General features: G+C 46.8%; 1 protein-coding gene across 8 annotated transcripts in view; it reads left to right on the top strand.

Annotated features, from left to right (window-relative positions):
• The window catches only part of SUGP2 (SURP and G-patch domain containing 2), a 61,528-nt gene extending 48,293 nt beyond the window's left edge, over nucleotides 1-13,235 (top strand). For 4 of the 8 annotated variants that reach the window (XM_045853507.1, XM_045853504.1, XM_045853510.1 and 1 more), the window contains exons 8-11: nucleotides 427-488; nucleotides 2,941-3,077; nucleotides 4,007-4,127; nucleotides 4,678-6,903. In XM_045853507.1, the coding sequence (XP_045709463.1) occupies nucleotides 427-488; nucleotides 2,941-3,077; nucleotides 4,007-4,127 (320 nt within the window). In that variant the 3' untranslated portion in view covers nucleotides 4,678-6,903. Of the gene's footprint in view, nucleotides 1-426; nucleotides 489-2,940; nucleotides 3,078-4,006; nucleotides 4,128-4,677; nucleotides 6,904-12,404; nucleotides 12,513-12,874 lie in introns of those variants that run through there. The other 4 variants (XR_006787467.1, XR_006787466.1, XM_045853509.1 and 1 more) reach the window with 4 other exon arrangements.
• The last annotated feature ends 6,639 nt before the right edge of the window (nucleotides 13,236-19,874 follow it).

Raw genomic sequence — 19,874 nt, 5'->3', positions numbered from 1 at the left:
TTTTACTAGAAAGTTCTATGTGGACATTAATTCTTTATCAGTGGGATAAACGCCGTGACACTGGAGGGCATACATAGCATTGCATATTGTTTGTGAAACAAAATGTATTCCTGTGGTCATGGAACATGATTCATGTATTTGGTCCTTCATCATGAACATGGGCGTCTTATATTTAAGGGTACTTTCCCACAATAAGGAGCCCTTAGTTAATCCCACATGTTCATCCTCTGGGCTCCATGGTCATGTGGTTCCTGGGAGTATGCTGGGCCAAGCAGCTGGCCTTGTACAAGTCATAGCCACCTTCTGTCAACAGAGGGGCTATTAGCCAAAAGTGCAGCATTCTCATTTTCTCTCTCAGAAATCTGGGGAAAGCATATATATACATATATAAGCATACACACAAACATATATGTTTTTGTCTTCCAGTTCACGAACCAGTTCGCATCGCCTATGACAGGCCTCGGGGTCGTCCCGTGTCCAAAAAGAAGGTGAGCATGACTATTTGTGAATCCTCCTGTGACATAGTCAGTTAGAATTTGTCTGAGTCTGAAAGGATACTGTGGCTTGTGGTTAAGCTGTATTTATACTTAAGACTGGGTATAAATGTACAAAAGCACAACTGTCTTTTCTCTCTGGCAACTTTTGAAAACTGTTTAGCTTAGTCCAAAGCACAAGAGAGTAGTCCATTTAAGAGATAGTTGACCCTGACTATGTGGCTCAGTTGGTTGGGGATCATCCCACAAAGCGAAAGGTCTCCAGTTCAACTCCTGGTTAGGGCTCATGCCTGGGTTGTGGGTTCAGTCCCTGGTAAGGGTGCATGTGGGAAGCAACCTATTGATATTTTTCTCTCGCCTCGATGTTTCTTTCCCTTTCTCCTCCCTTCCCTTCTTGCTAAAAATAAATAAATCTTTAAAACGTTAAAAAAACAGTAGAATGGAGAGATGAAAAAGTAATGTCTCAGTCCTCAAGAGGTTCAGATTTAGTGGACTGTAATGTAATGTGGTTTAAAAAGCAGTTAAGCCGAGCATGTGTGTTAATTAACTGGTTGGCACCTCCTATGCACCAGGTCTCTTGTGCCTACCCTGAGGCACTAGTGAGCAGGGCCGAAATGTGTGTGACCAGGTTGTGGCAGGGGGTATACTATGGGTACAGAGAAGCAGTTTGACAGGAAATAAGGTAGGATTGGGGTGCCATTTACGCAAGAAGCCCTAGAAGAGGCCTCAGGGTGGTCATGGGTCAACAGGGAGCTCTTTGAGCCTGAGTGGAGTGAAGAGGATAGGGAGGTGAGGAAGTAGAGGCAGCTGGGACTCAGGTCCTTCTCTGGGAGACCCAACTGGGGACCCATGGTGAGGTTTGAGCAGAAGACATATAGCCACTGGTTATTGTGTTAAGAACAGCCTGTGGGGTGGGAGCCAGCTAGAGCTGGGGACAGGAGGGGTAAAGGTGGACCTGGTAGGACTCAGATGAATTGGATGTGGGACAGCAAAAGCCAAGAGTGCAACGCAATCCCAGAGTTGTTGACCTGGGTAGTTAAGAGGATGGAGCTGCCATTGGCTGAATTAGGGAGCCCCTGGGGGTAACAGTTCATCAGAAGAAGATGGAAGTGCATTCCAGGTGGCCAGGTGAAGTCATCTGGAACACATGGAGACATCACAGGTCCCTAGAAGTCAAGGAGGTGAGCAGGTAACAAGGAGGTCTCTGCTGGTGAGGAAAGCCCATGCAGTGGCCACCCATGAGTCAGACTCATTTAGAGTACACCAGTTTCAGCAGCCAGATGAAGCGTCATTCTGACCCCAGCTATAGCAAGAGGAGGAGCCTTCCTGCACCCAGAGCTCATGGTCCTTCCACTACACTCAGATTTAAGCTGAACCAGCACCCAGGCACCCATCTGGTGGCGTGGGTTAAGGCACAGCCTGGATGAAGGGACAGCTTGGGTTCAGGCTCAGGCTGGCCACCTAATGGAAACTCCTGAGCTTCCATCTGTACATCTGTTATATGAGGCAGTCACAACTACCCTGCAAGTAGGACATACCTTGAGGATTAAATGAAATGCATGTTAACCCTCTGTGCATCGTGTGTCCTGCAGATGCAGTCTCTCCTTGGGGGGCTGCAGACGGGGAGGAAGACTTTCCTGCAGCTTTTCATGCACACCTCAGCCCAAGGAGACTGGTCAGGGTTACTCTTAGACCTAGATTTAATGCTTACAAGATCTGTCCATGCCGAGCTGACCCCTGTTCATCCCATTGCTCCCACCAAGGGCTTTCCTGAAGGGGGGCAGGCCTGCCATTTGGGAACCCTCAGCCAGCCTTTGACTTGCCTTCCCCACCATCCATTCACCTTAGCTGTTCTTTTCTGGGCCTGGGAGGGCATGATAGGCACCCTTGTCATCTCAGTGGCAGGTTCCATCTCCTCTATTCTCCAGGTCACTTTCCTGATGGTGGGGGCCCCATTAGGTCTAGCAACTCCTGCCCATTGTTCCCCTGGCTTTCCCCTGGCCTTCAGCCTGCACATATCTCTCTTGTACTACTGTTTGTCCCTTCTTCCTGCACCAGCCAATGACAAGTTCCTCCCTCCTTTGCATACGGCCTTAAATACCCTGAAGATGAAATTTCATCTGCCAAGACCCCTTGCCTTCCAGCTTCCCCAGATTTGCTCAGTGACTCAGATACACACACACACACACACACACACACACACACACACACTCACTCACTCACACACACTGCTTCATACCTCAGGGCATACTTCTTTTCCTGTCACTGGACTCTTGGTGCCTCTCTTAAGTTATTTTGTCCCTTCTAGGGTGAGAGCTGGGGAGGTGACCATGGCTTGATGGTGAATGTCTGGGGAGTCAGGGAGTGTCAGTGCTGGACCATGTTGGAGACCCTCGCTCTGGGTACTTTGCTGCAACCCACATGCTGCATTCTGCTCTTTCCTCAGAAACCCAAGGACTTTGACTTTGCCCAGCAAAAGCTGACCGACAAGAACCTGGGGTTCCAGATGCTACAGAAGATGGGCTGGAAGGAAGGCCATGGCCTGGGCTCCTGTGGAAAGGGCATCAGGGAGCCAGTTGGCATGTACGTAGCAGGCACTTAGGGCTGGGGGATAAGGGGGATGGTAGCGTGCCTCTGCCTGGAAGAAGAGGCTTTCTTTGGTATTCTGGTCCTAAATTCTTTCACCTACAGCCTAATTCTTGGTTCCCTTCATGGTGAACATGGTTTAAAGTTGGCAGGGTTTTTTATTTGGTGTATGGGGCAGGGGAGTGGTGTTTTTTTGTTTAGTGAAGGGAGTCTTCAGATGAGATGAGAAGCAGACCTTTCCATAGGCAGGTGTTCACCTGGCTCCTTGCTGTGCTTGTGTAGACTGTTTAAATGGCTTTTTGGCCCCTGGCATTTTGGTCACATTGTCATAAAAGCTGAGGGGTGATTCTGGATAGTTACAACAAGAAGCACTTTTCCTTTTCTGGGAATCCATATGCAACCCTTATAGCACAGGTGGAAAATACAAGGCCTGCAGGCCAAATTCAACCCTCCACCTTGTTTTATCCAGCCCGGCACCTTGTTTTTATCTGTTGGCAGTACCAAGTGCCTTGCCTCTAGTTAAGGAGTAGTTACATTTATACAGTCCTAAAATTACATTCAACCCTTTGAAGGCAACTGGAAGGCTGATGTGGCCCCCGATGAAAATGAGTTTGACACTCCTGCCTTACAGGGTGATCTGTCCCAGAATTGGTTAGGCCCATTAACATCCTGCAGACATTTCATTTACAACTGAGTCTAGCACCTATGGTGGGTGTGTGGGGGCGGGGGTGCTTCCTGCTATAATGGGGCTTCTGAGCACCTGTACAAGTGAGTGCCCTTGTTCCCCGTTGTGAATCAGCCATCACTGTGGTACATTCCACATACTTCTATCCACTCTAACTGTTCAAGCCATTTTCATTCAGGTCTGCTGCACTGGTGGTCAGGTTAGGGTGCTGATGTGGCTGACTCTCCATTTTGCTCCCTAGGGGAACGGCCTCGGAAGGGGAGGGGTTGGGTGCCGATGGGCAGGAGCACAAGGAAGACACGTTTGAAGTCTTCCGTCAGAGGATGATGCAGATGTACAGACACAAACGGGCCAACAAATAGGTATGTGCGGGGTCTGGCACGTTGGGCATCCTGCCTAAGCTGGCATTTCGATATGCAGCTATGGTTCCTCCAGAAAAGTTGGTGTTCCCCATTCCCCCAAACCAGGCATCAAAATACCACACACACACACACACACACACACACACACACACACACAAATCAAATTATTTGAGGGAAACAAAAGAAGTCTTTGGATGCAGATGTTGTCCCCCCTATCAACTTCCAGGTTTGGCTAAAGGAGTGGGTGTGTGATGTGGGCCTTAATGCCATATCACCTACGCCAAGCACAGCTGCATGTGGCCTGCTTGCAGTTCCTCTGTGCAGGGCTCCAGGCTGCCGCAGGAGTGGTCTCGTGTCCCCCAAGTGTAAGGGCAACCTGGAAGCTGGCCACAGAGGGTGGTCACTCTGTTTCCCTCTTTGAGGTTCTTCAGATCCTTTTCCCTCTGAAGGGTCTTGGCCTTATGAATCGCTTCATCTTTCTCCTTTCCTTTGCCCCTCCCTACCCATAATTTCCAACTAGTTTTGAACAAATCGTTCTCTCCTTGAATAGATGAAAACCATTGGTGAGAAAGATAAGCCTTGAAGCAACAATCACTCTAAAAACGCCACCTCTGCCCCGGATCCACCCTGGAGTCAGAGCCCAAGTCGGTTCGGTGTGTACGTGAAAAACAAATGTCTGCAGTTTCTGGTGCGGAGGTTCTGCTGTCTTTTCTTTTTCTTAAAGAAAAAAGAATGCACCATTTCCAGTCTGCTTTTACTTTTCCCCTTCTTCCAAATGCTTTGGGCAGTGTGTCCCCTCCGAATCTTTCCTGGTTCCCTCAGAAGCAGTGCTGCCATGGCAGCACCAGCACCTTTAGTGCCCAGGAACCAGCTCCTGTTGGCTTTCCCATCCAGGGCACATTGCTCTCCAGAAGTGCTCTGTTAGCAGACTTGATGCTGAAATGATTACTGATTGTGTCTTCTCTTTGCTTCTAGAATTTAAACGGGATATAATCTGTACTCTGGCAGCATAAGCTGTCAATGGGAGCACTGAAGCTCTGAACAAGTGGAGATACTTCTTTATGAGAATATTATTTATGGAGTCTCATTTCTTAAATGCATCCCAAGAGGCTTAACAAAATTTAGCAACAATATAATATAGCTGTATTCAGTGGAGAGTGGTCACTGATGAAACTTTCCCCGAATTTATACTTCTCTTTAGAATCCACAAAGAAAGCTATAGTTTGGTTTTTCTTTTTAAACCACATATGGAGTCTCCTGGAAAGGCATAGGGATAAACTCTTCAAGACTATTTTTTGCCTATGTGGCAGTGGAGAGAATTGTTTTGTTAGGGCCCTTTCACAGAACAGAAAGCAACCTCTTAGGGTGGGCTCCACAGCTGTTTGCTATTTCAAGGCCTATGATTGCCCGCCTCCCCCCCGCACCCCCTTATAGCTTCTCCCAGCACTTTTCAACTACGTGGTAAATTCTCAGGCTGTGGAAATTTCAACCCTTCTTCCTAAGACAGCAGTGTTGAAGCTTTAAATATGTTAAAATGTGGACAATTTGGTCATACTAATACTGCAAACTTGAGGAACACAGCAGTGAGTTACCTTGCTGGTTGCTTTTATTGGCTGTTAAGAAATCCTTGCTTTCTCAGAACAAAGACCCAGCTGTAATGCTGCCCCTCTGGTCTGTCTTGTCTGTCTGTCCTGCTATTCACTGTGACATCTCACCTGCCTGGTGCCATCTCTCTTCATGTCAAGTGTAGCCCTCAGATATCTCTGTCTGCTTCTGATCATTTCTATTGCCATAGCATCTGGCAGGTCTTTATGGCCATGGCAACACTGGCAGTCTTTCAGCAAGTGAACCAGCCTGCAAGCATGGTGTGTCTGGGGAGACCCACACCTGTGGAAGTCCATCTTCTGCTCCTCTCTTTCCTAATCCTTCCATCAGCCTCCCATATTGGCTGTGGTTTGGACCACAAGATGGAACTCTGAGAACAGGGTCTTGGTTGCTCATGGCCTTTCACAGAGTACTTGTTGGCCTAAGTGAGACATGCACCCCCCACACATTTTCTCTCTCTTTTAGCATAGCTCTGACCGTCATGTCCACTCTGTCCTAGTGTGCTTATTCTTGGCTTTCTCTGCTTTAATTCACAAATAAAATGCTTCAGGAATTCCTGGGATGTGAGCCCTATCCCCATAGCCTCCTGGCACTCCTCCTTCTAGGCACATCCCACTTTGAGCTGTCACTGTTTGTGAGACTTTAGCAAATATTAAAGGAAACACCTATTTCTTGAGCCTGTTTAGTCCTCTGAGCACTTAAGTGACATTTCTGTGGAGTCAACAATTGAGGCGTTGCGGGCGCCAGGGTGGAGCATAGTGGCGTGTCCTGTGCCAGCTGCCAGCAGAGGACAAGTGCATGCTGGCCCTCTGTGCCGCCTTGCTCTCTCAGCAAAGGCCGCTTACTCTACCGGGAACTTGCAAGTGTGTGTGTGAGTGTGTGGCCTTGTCAAAGTCACAGCATCTTTTCTGTCATTCTAGTTCCAGGGTCTCTCCCGTGAGGACGACAGGCATCCGGAAAGTGCTAACTCGCCACTTTGGGTGCTTATTGTCTCTGGCTTGTTTCCATCACTGGAAATCAGATAGAGAATTTTAGTGTTTTTGGTCCTTCGTAAAACCTAGAAGACATTTGTGATGTTACAAAATGGAAATTCTTTGTTTTTCTTTTTTTTAATCTAAGAAGTTGTGAATGTTAATCATTTAGCAGTTGCAATAAATGTAGAGGAACCCAATCTTCCATGGTCTCTGTTGATGTATTTATAAAAGCAGGCCAGTTAGGGACACATGGTAGATGCAGTGCCTACATGGAAACAGATCATAAACTCCCTACCTCAGGGCACTTCCTCTGCCTGCCAGGGTGGGAGCCTGTTCAATCACCGGGAAAAGCCCAGGTATGGAGAGCAGGCATGCAGCCCAGCACGGGGGGTGGGCAGGCTGTCTTCTAAGGGAGAAGTAATGCTAGGAGAAGAAACCCGCCTTTGAGAGGATGTCATGATGTGGGAGCCCTACCTTAGCTGCCTGTGACTGCCTACATGCCCCCTCAAGGCCTTATCTGCTTCCAGGGTTGGGGTTGTATCTGTCAGAGATAGACAAAGCTGCCCTTGGGCTTTCTCCTGACCTAGAAGCCAACCAGTGGGTATCTTCAAAGCTCCCTGATGCTCCCATGTGCTGTCAGCTTGTGTCTGATTCCTCTACCTGCTGCCCTTGGCCCTTAGGGTTGGAGGAGAGAGCAAAGAGCACAACAGGTAGGAGAGCTCAGCATGTGTGGGCCTGCAGGGGCCTCCGCCTAATGGTGTGATGGGCAGGAACCAGGCTACGAGCATACCCAGGGCAGCAGGGAACCTGGGGAGAGTTGGGGTGGGGTCTGTTGGCAGATAAGAGGGGGACAGATGAGACAGGGCTCATTAGGAAGCTGATGTGGGACCCTGAGCTTCCCTTTTCCCCATTGTATCCTGGAAGAATCTCAGAAGTGGTGGAAGGATTTCTTCCAGCTCAGAAGGTAAAATTTACTCTGCTACCTTATAATTTAGGGCTAACTGGGACATAAATATGCCACTCCTCCCCCTTCTCCCCAGCTTCTCCTCCTCCTGGAAGCCTTTTGGATGTCCCAGACCCCTGTGAGAGGGAGAGAGTACTACTGGAGAGGCTCTAGTCTTCAGTTTTGCTTTGAGGCTTTTTTGGTTTGTGGGGGGCCACAGAAGACCCTGCCAGCCTCTCAGTGGAGGTACTCAGTTTCTTAAGCCACTGCAGGTTTGGACCCTGGGGGTGGTTGGGCATGTTCCCATAATCTCAGACTGGGACAGGGTAGTTGTGGGTAGTTGTAGGGTGTGACCTGGTTAATCATGGCGGCATGCTTAGTGTAGGGGCTGAAGGAGGGCAGAATTACACTAAGGCCCCCAATGGTAAAGGACGCAACTAGCACCGGCTCCTTGGCCCAGGAGTTCTTGAAGAAGGCACCGAGTCTTGATCTCGGTGGCAGCTCCAGCCTTTAGTTTTAAAGTAGGCTTTTGTTTTACGTATGTGTGCACATGTACATGCATGTGTGCAATACACACAAGCATAAGTGCAAACATGCATGGTCAAGCAATGTGAGTACATTTTCTTAGTAAAAGATAAAAAAAAACCCAGACATATCCAGAATGAAGCACAGGTTTCCCCTCCTTCCATTCTCACATACCAATAAAATTAAACATAAAATTAAATAAGTCTTAAATAACAAGACACACTTCCCATGCTGTCTAGAAACTCGTTTCCTCACACGACTGGAGGTCTCAGCAACTTTTCCATGTGAGTAAACATTCCAAGTGATATTTGTGAATAAGTAACACTGGCCAGAATCCAACAGTGCTAACCTGTCTTCTGAGGAGGTCCCAACCTGCAGGCACATACTACTCTGCCTATTGAGTTTATTTACTTAAAAATTTACCCCGCAAAATATAAGTATGTTTTGCAATGGACTGTTCTTTGTCTCACAAATCCCCACCTGCAGCCATTGGGGTTATTCTCAAGGATTGGTCCCTACACCCTACAATGCTCTTCTTTGTGAATAAAGCCCTAGAAATGGCTTTCTGGGACCAAAGGGCCCTCCACAGCGTGTCTGTGCAATCTAACTCTGCTGGGGTTGGGGATGGTAATGACCCTATCAACACTCCTGTTTCCCCAACAGTGCCTGCCTAGCTAGGACATGGTGAGGATCACTCTGTCGTGAACCACAGTCTCAACCCCTCCAGACCATGTCCCTGAGCTGTACTTGGACACGGCTCAGCTGCCACCCCTCTACTTCCTCCACATGTCCCCTCTCAGCCTCTCATCCTCACCCTGACCACCCCAAACCTTGAGTGTCCTGGGTGACGAAGTTCCCAGAAGAAGCTATGGGCTTGGGCAGGAGTTCTGGCCCTCCAGACCTTGATTTCCCCTTCTATCTAATGGCTGCTGATGCCAACTTATGGGGTGATAATCATGAGGGCTGGAGATACCCTACCTGTGGCCATGGGATTGTGGCACTCTAAGCCTCAATTTCTTTGTGAAATGGGGTAGTGGGCTGGCAGGGTTAAATACGGTAACCTATGACTGCTCTTAGAAAGTTTAGAGGACTAATCTTGTTATTGATCCTTCCATATCTCCCCCTCCTGGGCCTCAATTTCCCTACCTGTGAAGCAGACCTTGTGTGTGAGAATCCCCAAGCTCTGTTACAGTGCACCCTACCCCACCCTTCCCCTACCAGTTCAAAGATGGGGCAGCACCCCCAAATTGTCCCCACCTTTGACAGAGGAAGGGGCCAAGACCAAGTGGCCAAAAGGGTGATACATGGTAAAATTCCATGTGGTTCAGAGATTGGAGGATGATTAGTGCTGGGGCTGGAGCCAAATTCCCACATAGCTACCGCTCTGCCAGCTGTTCTCTTCAATTGTATAGATGGTGAAACTGAGGCCCAGAAAGAGGAGGAGCCATTCCTAGGCTGCACAATGAGTTCTTCAAAGCTCTCTTTCGCCATGCTGATGTAGCTCAGTGGATTGAGTACTGGCCTGCGAACCAAAGGCTTGCTAGTTTGATTCCCAGTCAGGGCATGTGCCTGGGTTGCCGGCCAGGTCCCCAGTAATGGGCATGCAAGAGGCAACCACACATTGATGTTTCTCTCCCTTCCTCCCTCCCTTCTCCTCTCGAAAAATAAATAAAATCTTTAAAAAAGAAAAAGAATTGCAGCTCTGTGATGAATCTGGCACCATCCACTTCCCTCATACTCCAGGAGGAGGACCTCATGAGCTGAGCCTTCCTTTGCTTGTTTTCTCCGGAGATTTCTCAGGTTGTATTGGGAGCAGTCTCATAGTTCCTGGAATTCGTGGCCCAGAAGTAAGGTATCACTTGGAGATTTCAGCGTTTATACTTTGATGACTTGTTTTTGCCCAGAGGTAGCTCAAAGCAAAGCAGAATTTGAGGATTTGAATCCTTAGTCTTTACGTGTCCTCACTGTGCTGTGTGACCTAGAGCACGTGATCCACCTCCATGAACCTCAATTTCCTCGTTTGTAAAATGGGAGAGTAGTAGTATCTACTGCCATAGTTTTAAGAGACAGCCCCAGCACTCCACGAAGCTCACAGATGTCAGCTGTCCCATTTCCACCATTCTCCATCACTGGGGAACTGTCATTGAGGTTTCCTGTCAGCTCAATTGTCCTCCAAAAAATAGTTTCCAAGTTCTTACCTAAACCCCATGATGTGCTGGAAGGGCCACCATGGGTAATCTTACAAATTCGTCTCACTTTCAAAGCTTCAGTTTCTTGATTTGTAGAATATGGATGTTCTTCCTGTCCAAAGCATCAGCTGAGAAGAGTGTATGTGAACGGGATTTGGAGGAAAGCAATGCAGAGAACCAATAAAAAACCCAAGTAGAGGCATCCCCTCACTGACAAGAACCCAGCGACTTGTCAAAATTGCTAACACCCAGTGCTGACCTGTGTTGGAAGGACAGCACCCATCTCCTTACTGGCCTCCGTGAGGATCACCTCAACCTTTTTGTTTCTTACTGATATAAAATTCACATAACATAGCCCTGGCTGGTGTGGCTCAGTGGATTGAGTACTGGCCTGCAAACCAGGGGATCACCAGTTCAATTCCCAGTCAGGGAACATGCCTGGGTTGTAGGCCAGGTCCCCAGCAGAGGGTGTAAAAGAGACAAGCACACATGATTCTCTCTTTTTCTCCCTCCCTTCTCTGTCTATAAATAAATAGATAGATAGATAGATAGATAGATAGATAAATAAATAAATCTTTTTAAAAAGATTCACATTACATAAAGTTCACCATTTTAAAGTGAACAATTCACTGGCATTTAGCACACTCACAATGTTGTACAACCGGTACCTCTATCTAGTCGAGAACATTCCATCACCCCAAAAGGAGACCTCACCCCCATAAGCAGTCACTCCCCATCCTTCCTCCCCAGACCCTGACAATCACTAATCTGTTTCCTGTCTCTATGGATTTGCCTGTTCTGGACATTTCATATAAATGGGATCAGATATGTGGTCTTTTGTATCTGGCTCCTTTTACTCAGCAAGATGTTTCAAGGTTCATTTACATTGTAGCCTGTGTCGGTGCTTCAGTCCTTTTTATAGATGAATAATATTCAACTGTGTGTATGGACCATGTTTTGTTCATTCATTTGTTGATGGGCATTTTAGATGGTTTTACCTTTTGGTGATTATGGATAAAGCTGCTCCAAATATTAGTGTACAAGTTTTTATTTTTACCCTATTTTAAATTCTTTGGGGTCTATACCTAAGAGTGGAATTACTGGATAATGTGATAACTACGTTTAACCTTTCGAGGAATCACCAAGCTGTTTTCTATAGGGATTGCACCAGGCACTAGCCTTTTTGCCAACCTACCTGGGCTGGTACCTTTCAACACTGGTACCCCTCTGCTCCATGGGCAAACCACTGGGATCTACCCAGGGTCTGAGTTTTAATGTCCACAGATGTCAGGAGTCTTGCTGTGCTGGCAGATACTGGGGACAAAGCAAATAGAGGTAAGGGAGGGACAATTCAAGGAGGCTTTGAGTGTGAAATATAATGGAGCTTTGGAAAAAGGAGTTCAATCTTAGGAGGAGGATAAAGGCCAAAGTAGGATGTGATTTTTGTAGAAATGTAAAATGTAGACAGATGCCCATGTACAGGGACAATCAGCTGTATTTGAGCACAGAGAAGGCAGGTCTACTCCAAAATGTCTGCCCTGGGAAAGGCGGAGCAGGGTGCTAGCCCCTCCCCCAGCCATGTGCCTCATTACACAGAAAGGGTTCGCCTGTGCAGTTTTAAAAGAAAATTCATTGAAAATTATTCAAAGAAAGTAAAAATGACAAAGCACATGTTGGCAGCAATAGTCAGTTTTTGTTTGAGGCAACTGTGGTCTTAGGGGGGAAAAAGCACCAGATTTGAATGGAGACTGTCTCTTCCCATTGCTTCCTCCCAGGTCTCAGTTTGCAGGCTACCATGAGTCCCTCTAGCATTTCCCTGACAGTCTCTCAGTAGCTTCTGTCCATCTATCAGTTGGTTTACTCATTCATTCACTGGATGACCTCCCTGAGAGGGGAGAGGGTCAGCCCTGTACACACCAAGATGCTTTTCCCAGAAGGAGAAGGAACAGATCTACAGGTGACCAGAGCCAGGACCCACAGCCAAACCATCCTTGAGCTATACATATCTCAGCTGCTTTTGACCAAGACATTCACCCTTCAGGCACATCCTTTTTGAAATCACCATCACTCGGGCCTGAAGAGGACTGCTGGAGCCCCCACTGAGTCCCAGTCCTGCCCTCTCCCCTTCTCTCTGTGAAATGGATCATGGGTAAGGAACATCTTGCAGTCAACGAACAGTCAAAGGCCACACTGGGTTTACAAAAAGCAATATTCACATTAAGAGTGAAAAGAAGGGACTTCTCTGAGTGATAATGGGGTCCACATTGGGAGAGTCTCAGGGATCAGGACAGTTGCAAAGGTACAGTGGGTACCAGGCACTTGGAAACAGCTCAGGGCACAGCATAGGCAGAGCACAGGGCTGCGGGCCCAGTGCAGGGAGGCCAGCTTCGAAAGGCTGCATTCATCTTCCCAGGAAAGGCAGTTCTCTTTTCCCTCAGCCCTCCCTACCCCATGCCCCCTCCTCCACCCTAGTTTCTTGTTTACCCATTCAGGGTCATGATTTATTTTCAGATGAGAACGTCGTCCTCCTCACTCTCGGTAGCAACCCACGCGCTGGCCACACTGGGAGAAGAGAGGCCAGAATGAGCCCAGCCTAACTGAGAGAAGGCAGGTCTTTGGGAAACGTTCTCAGTCAGGCCTGGCCTTTGACCTTCTGTTCATCCTCACGGACATCAATTAGGAGTGCAGGTGGCCAGAATTTTCCAATTTCTCCATACTCCTGATGAATAAAGAGACTGACATGCTATTATAGCACTTTCTTTGTGGTGGACATGAACAACATCATTCGGGAGTTGGCCTGGGTGAGCCAGGCATGGTTCAGAGTGGGTTGCAAAGTGTCCAAAAATAAACACTCCTTCAGATCATGCAGACAAATGAGGATGCATTCATTTTCTTTCTTTCTTTCTTTTTTTTTTTTGATTATTTATTTTTAAAGAGAGGGAAAGGAAGGGAGAAAGAGAGGGAAAGAAACATCGATGTGTGGTTACCTCTCATGTGCCCCCCCACAGGGAACCTGGCATACAACCCCAACTGATAGGCACATGCCCCAACTGGGAATTGAACCGACGACCCTTTGGTTCGTAGGCTGGCACTCAATCCACTGAGCCACACCAGCCAGGACATTTCATTTTTAAAACTATGTTTATTTTATTGTTTATTAGATTTTAAAAAGTTGAGTTCACTGTCAGCTCCCACCTTCAACTTGGCAAACTCCTATTCATCCTTCAAAATCCAACACACACACTCCCTCCTTCATTCACACATCCACATAAATGCTACTCTTTCTGCTCTCTCTACTGTGAGTGAGAGAGGAATCTGATGGTACCATGGTCATCTGTTTATAACTTTTTCCCTCACTAGACTCTGTTCCTGCACCCAGCTCAGTGTCTGGTACACAGTGGGTATTCAGTACATGTGAGGTTTGGAGAACATTTTTAAAAACAGCTTTATTAAGCTATAATTCACATACCAATCATTATACCTAAAGTACAAAGTTTAATGGTTTTTTAAGAGATTTACAGATATATACAACTATCACCACAGTCTATTTTAAACACTTTAATCACCCCCCAAAATAAACCCCTTTTCCATTAGCAATCACTTCCACTTCCCCTCTCCCCACCCCTGGCAACCACAACCTCCTTTCTGTCTCTATGGATTTTCTTACTCTGGACATTTCATATAGATGGAACCACACACCATGTGGGCTTTTGTGTCTGGCTTTTTTTATTTAGCATCATGTTTTCAAGGGTCATCCATGTTGTAGCACACATCAGTGCTTTGTTCCTTTTATGCATGAATAATATTCCATTGTGTGGATGGGCCACATTTTGTTTGTCCTTCATCCATTGATGGGTACTTGGGTTGTTTCCACCTTTTGGCGATTATGAATTGTGATGCCCTGAACATGCATGTCCAAGTGTTTATGTGGATGTATGTTTCACTTCCCTTGGATACATAATGAAGACTATCAGTAAATATTTAGTGGTTATTTTTTTTTACAATTTAAAAAAAGATTTTATTTACTTATTTTTAGAGAGAGGAAGGGAGGGAGAAAGAGATAGAAACATATATGTACATTATATACAGTGATGATGTGAGAGATACATTAATCCGTTGCCTTTTGCACACTCCCAACTGGGGACCTGGCCTGCAACCCAGGCATATGCCCTGAATGGGAATCGAACCAGCAACCGTTCAGTTCCCAGACCAGCACTCGATTGACTGAGCCACACCAGCCAGGGCTAATGGTTATTTTTATCCCCATTCAACAGTCACCTGGATTGGGTAGACCAAAGATCCACTGCCACAGGCTTTCAAATCAGAAATGTAGGTTGGAGTCTGCCCACACTGACATCTGTGAAGGAGGCCACCAAGGCCCTAGATTACTCTGATTTCCTCCATGGGACTGAGGGTCCCACAAAGAGAAAAAGCCATTTTATTGTCAGCTGCTGTACTTGGGTCTCTCCAAAATGAAATTTTTGTCCATCAAGGCCAGCTGGTCCACCTCTCAGGCTTTTTGGGTCCCAGAATGGCCCTGTCCATGGGTCCAGCAACACTCAGATCTGTGACCTGAATCAGGCCATAGGGTTTTGGGGTGGCTAATCTTGCAGGTTCTTGCCCTGGGTTTATTTTGGTCAAGGGTGGCAGGGTAGGTCAGCACCTTGGAGCGGTCTCTGCCCAGGACTGAAACCTGAGGGATCCAAAGTGTTTTTGGCCTGCGCATGTCTTGAAACAGTGTCTGAGGCTGAGAGTTTGGCCTGGGTCCCACTGAGAAAGACCAAGGTAAGCGGCTGAGGTTCTGCAGCTGGACGCTCTCACTTTGTCCAGGAAATCTTGTCTCGAACAAGCAAGCCCTGCCTGCCACCACTGCCAGGCCTCTAGGTGCCTGTAGCAGTCCAGGCTCTCCAGAGAAACAATTAACAGGATATACTGTATATATGTACATTATATACAGTGTAAGAGATTCGTTTTACGGAATTGACTGGTGGTTGTAGGATAGTAAGTCTGAAATTTATGTTCAGCACACTGGAAACTCAGGATTTCTGTGTTGCGGTCTTGAGGAGAGTTCCTTTTTCCCCAAGAAACCTGTTTTTGCTCTTAAGGCCTTCAACTAATTAGATAAAGCCCATCCAGAGTATCAAGAATAACTTCCTTTCCTTAAGGTCAACTGATTGTAGATGTTAACCACATCTAAAGAGTATTTTCTCAGCAACATCTAGAATAGCATTTGGCCAAAGAACTGGGCACCATTGCCTGACCAAGTTGACACTAAATTTTAACCATCAGTGTATGCTTCCCTGTCCCCTGCCCCTACAAACCCACTCAATAAAATGGCAACTCCTCTGAGAAGTTTTCTGTGACATGCCCACTGCAAAGGAGAGAACACAGAGGCATGTTGACTAGCAGCATCTGGGCAGAGGGAGCCAGAAAGGGAGCGAGCTAGGCAGGCATGCGGGGTACCTATGGGAGGACAGTAGAGATGTCAACAAGTGCTAGTGCTCCAAGGAGAGCCAAGGAATTTGACTTTGCTGCAAGGTGATAGGGAGCGATAGTAGGTGTTGGGGTAGGAGAGGAGTATGGTTAGGTACACCAATGACTGCAAGACTTCTCCTTGGCTGTCATGGGTCTGTCAGCACCCCCAGGTGAAGGACTGTGGAAGTCAGAGCCCAGTCCAGTCAGAAAATAGCAAGGCCTGAGCTAAGGGTTGTTCCACAATCTTCACAGAGGTTGTCCCCACTTGACAAAAATATTTATTGTTTTCCATTATTTTCAACATGTGATCTTTTTTAAAAAAAGATTTTATTTATTTATTTTTAGAGATAGGGGAAGGGAGGGAGAAAGACAGGGAGAGAAACATCAATGTGTGGTTGCCTCTCATGTGGCCCCCACTGGGGACCTGGCCCAGCAACCCAGGCATGTGCCCTGACTGGGAATCGAATGGGCGACTCCCTGGTTCTCAGCCCACACTCAATCCACTGAGCCACACCAGCCAGGGCTCACATGTGATCTTAATCCTCAGCATTGCAGGTCTTTTCACCTCTTTCGTTAAAGTTTTTATTTTGAAATAATTCTATATTTGCATGCAATTGTAAAAAATAAGACAGAGAATTGAAAGCAGATGTTCATACAAAAACTTCTACGTAAATACAAAATAGTCAAAAGTGGAAATAATCCAAAGTTCTACCAACTGATAAATGAATGAATAAAATATGAAATATTGATACAATGGAATATTATTCTGCCACAAAAAGGAATGAAAAGTGATACAGGCTACAACATGGATGAAACTGAAAAACATAATGCCAAGGGAAAGAAGCCAGACATAAAAGGCCATATATATGGTTCCACTTATATGAAATGCCTAGAATAGGCAAGTCAATAGAGACAGAAAGTACATCAGTAACTGACACAAGGCAGAGGGAAGAGGAGAATGAGAAGTGATTGCTCCCTGGCACAGAGTTTCTTTTGGGGGGTGATGAAGATATTCCAGAGGTAGACAGTAATAATGGTTGTACAGTTTGGTGAATGTACTAAATACTGCATTGTACCCTTCCACCGGGGAAAATGTCCTGCATGAATACAGGACATTATCGTAACTGGTAAATTGACATCGATACAATTGACAGGTCTTATTCAGATTTCTTCAGTTTTACATGCACTCATGTATGTGCCTCATAGAATTTTAAAGAAATAATAATAATGTCAGAAGCTGTTTGAGTGCCAGCTACACAATAGGCTTACTCACAACAGCTCTGGGAGGTGGGGACCATCTTCCAAAAGAGGCTCAGAGTAAGAAAGGCTTTACCCAAGATTGAATTTCTGTGGATGGCGTGAAGTAGAGACCACTTGTTTTGTTCCACAGGGAATCTGGTAGCTCCAGAATGACTTCTGGAGAAGCCTATCCAGGTCCAGGCTCATACAGGTAACCAGGGGTGTGGCAGAGATTCCAATCCAGAAACGGCTGACTCCTCTACCCAGAAGAGTCACCACATCCCTATGGGCCTAAGCCGAGCCAGCTCTGCCTTGTCAGCACAATGCAGTGACTTTTGAGAGAGTTTGTCAAAAGAAGCAGGGCAGGAAGGCACAGGCTAGCTCTAACTTGCTTCCTTCCCACAGGACCATGAAACGTCTCACTCAGCCTTCTGCCTACCCTGACCCCACCTTTTTTTATTTTTTCCTTTTCCTGCCTTCTTCTGGGGGGAAGGTGGACATCTGGCCATGTATGTGTTCCCCATACACATCTATGCCAAAGAAGTTCAAGGTCATGGGAGATGTGATCTTGAGGCCCCCAGTCTACCCTCAGACCTACCTGGGGCCCCCCAAGTCTCCCCAAATCACAGAGAAGCTCTGTCAACATCTAGACCTGCAGGAGCCTCCTACACTCCTCTCCTCCTTCAGCCTCCAGAACACCCTCCTCCAACCCTTGACCAGCTTCTCATGATCATGGCCCTCACTCAGTCAGGCCATGTCTCCCCCAGCGGCTGCCCCAGCTCATCTTCGGTCTCCCTGACACGACAGTCCCTGCAGACCATTCTCTGGACAGCAGCCACAGGAAGTTTTTCAGAACCTATAAACCACACCAAGCTACTCCCCAGTTCAAAACTCTCCTATGATTCCCATAATCCTAGAGTAGAACCTACCCTTTGCGATCCTTGGCCTCCTCACCACCTCTCTCCCCCACACTCACCCTGTTCCAGCTTCAGCATCCTCCTTGATGTTCCTCAGGCACACCCAGCCCCTTTCCACCTCAGGACCTTTGCGTGTCCTGTGCCCTCCACCTGGGATGCCCTTCCTCCTGATATCACTGTGCCTGACTCCTCCTCTTTGCAGTCTCAGCTCAAATATTACCTCCCTGCACATGCAGGAGACAGTAGCTCAGCCCCCACTTTACTCCCCCACCCCCACCCTCATTTGCATGTTCTCCAGGCCATATCCTGCTTCCTGTTTAATTTCCTTCTCGGTATATATTGCCACATGACCTCTCCTTGTTTATATGTTTGCCTTTTATGATTATTGTAACCCCCAAACCCAGCGCAGGGCCCAGAACATGGCTAGGACTCAAAATATCTTTGTGAAATGAATGAGTGAACAGATGAACAAGTGAGTCTACTGAAATGATTAAAGGACCAGAAGTCATAAGAACCCCTTCTGAGGTCCAGCTACTGATTACACAGTAACAGTATAAGAGCAACTGTGGGGAACTGTTTATACCTCCTCTGATTTGGAAAAGACCCCAACCGTGACCACTGGGCATCTCTGGAAGGGACCAGGGCAGATTGGTGATGGGGGTGCAGCCCAGCCCCACATTCACATGGCTTGGTGCCCTGGGGCATCCCCAATGCTCTGAGCCTCAGTTTCCTTCTCTGGAAAGTGGGTATAATGATCATTGTGAACTCCTCTGCCAAATGAATGAATGAATGAGTGGATGAATGAAACTATGCCAGGGAATGATGAGAGCTTTGAAGACAAACAAGAGGACAGATGGAAAGTGCTGGAAGGGGCATGGTGGGTTGACATAGTAATGAAGGGAGGCTTCCTGGAGGAGATGACACTGAGCAGAGTTTTGGAGACCTTCTGAAAGCCAGAGGCCAGAGACCACCCCCACCCCAGGTTGGGGGCTCTGATTTTTTTAACTGAAGTAAAATTCACATAACACAAATTAATTATTTTAAAGTTCATAACTCAGTGGCATTTAGTACACTTACAATGTTGTGCAACCACCACCTGTATCTAGTTCCAGAACATTTCATGCCCCCAAAAGGAAACCCTGTACCTATTAAGAAGTCATTACTCAATCCCCCTTTGGGAGCCTCTGATTTTAATCCATTTGTTGCAATGCCAATGTCTCTAACATGTATTTGCAAATATCAATTGTTCAGAGAAATGGACACACAGAGTGAGATATGGCACATGTGATATGGAAGGTGGTGTGGCCATAGGTGTCCATCAAAAGCCTTGAAAATGTATGGTTCCACTTTCAGTTATGCCCTAAAAGCACTTCTTGGGAAGCACCATAGATGCCCAACCACAGGGGATCGGTTTAACAAATCATAGAAGAGTCCTGATAAAATCTCTCAACACAAGAGGGCAGACTGGTATCTACTGGTGTGGAAAGTGGGCCTCCACTGAGAAGTCCTGGGTACAGTGTGGTTGCACTGTGGCTGAGAAAAGGAAAAAAAAATCTGGAATGAAAGAGACCCCCACGTTGCAACAGTGATTTCTACACATTCACTTTTTTTTTAACTTTTCAAATAAAATATTTTTTATTTAATCTTTATTGTATTTTTTAAAAGATTTTATGTATTTACTTTTAGAGAGGGAAAGCAAGGGAGGAAAAAGGGAGAGAAACAATGTGTGGTTGCCTTTCACGCATCCCCCTATCAGGGATCTGGTCCACAACGCAGGCATGTGCCCTGACTGGGAATCAAACCGACAACCCTTTGATTCACAGGCACTCAGTCCACTGAGCCACACAAGCCAGGACTCTTTATTGTATTTTTTCCCTATT

Source organism: Phyllostomus hastatus, unplaced genomic scaffold, assembly GCF_019186645.2.
Source record: "Phyllostomus hastatus isolate PE091 unplaced genomic scaffold, TTU_PhHast_1.1 phas_contig_98, whole genome shotgun sequence".
NCBI classification, from domain to species: Eukaryota; Metazoa; Chordata; class Mammalia; order Chiroptera; family Phyllostomidae; genus Phyllostomus; species Phyllostomus hastatus.
The sequence above is the reverse complement of the archived record's forward strand: the minus strand, read 5'-3'. Positions and strand labels throughout refer to the sequence as shown.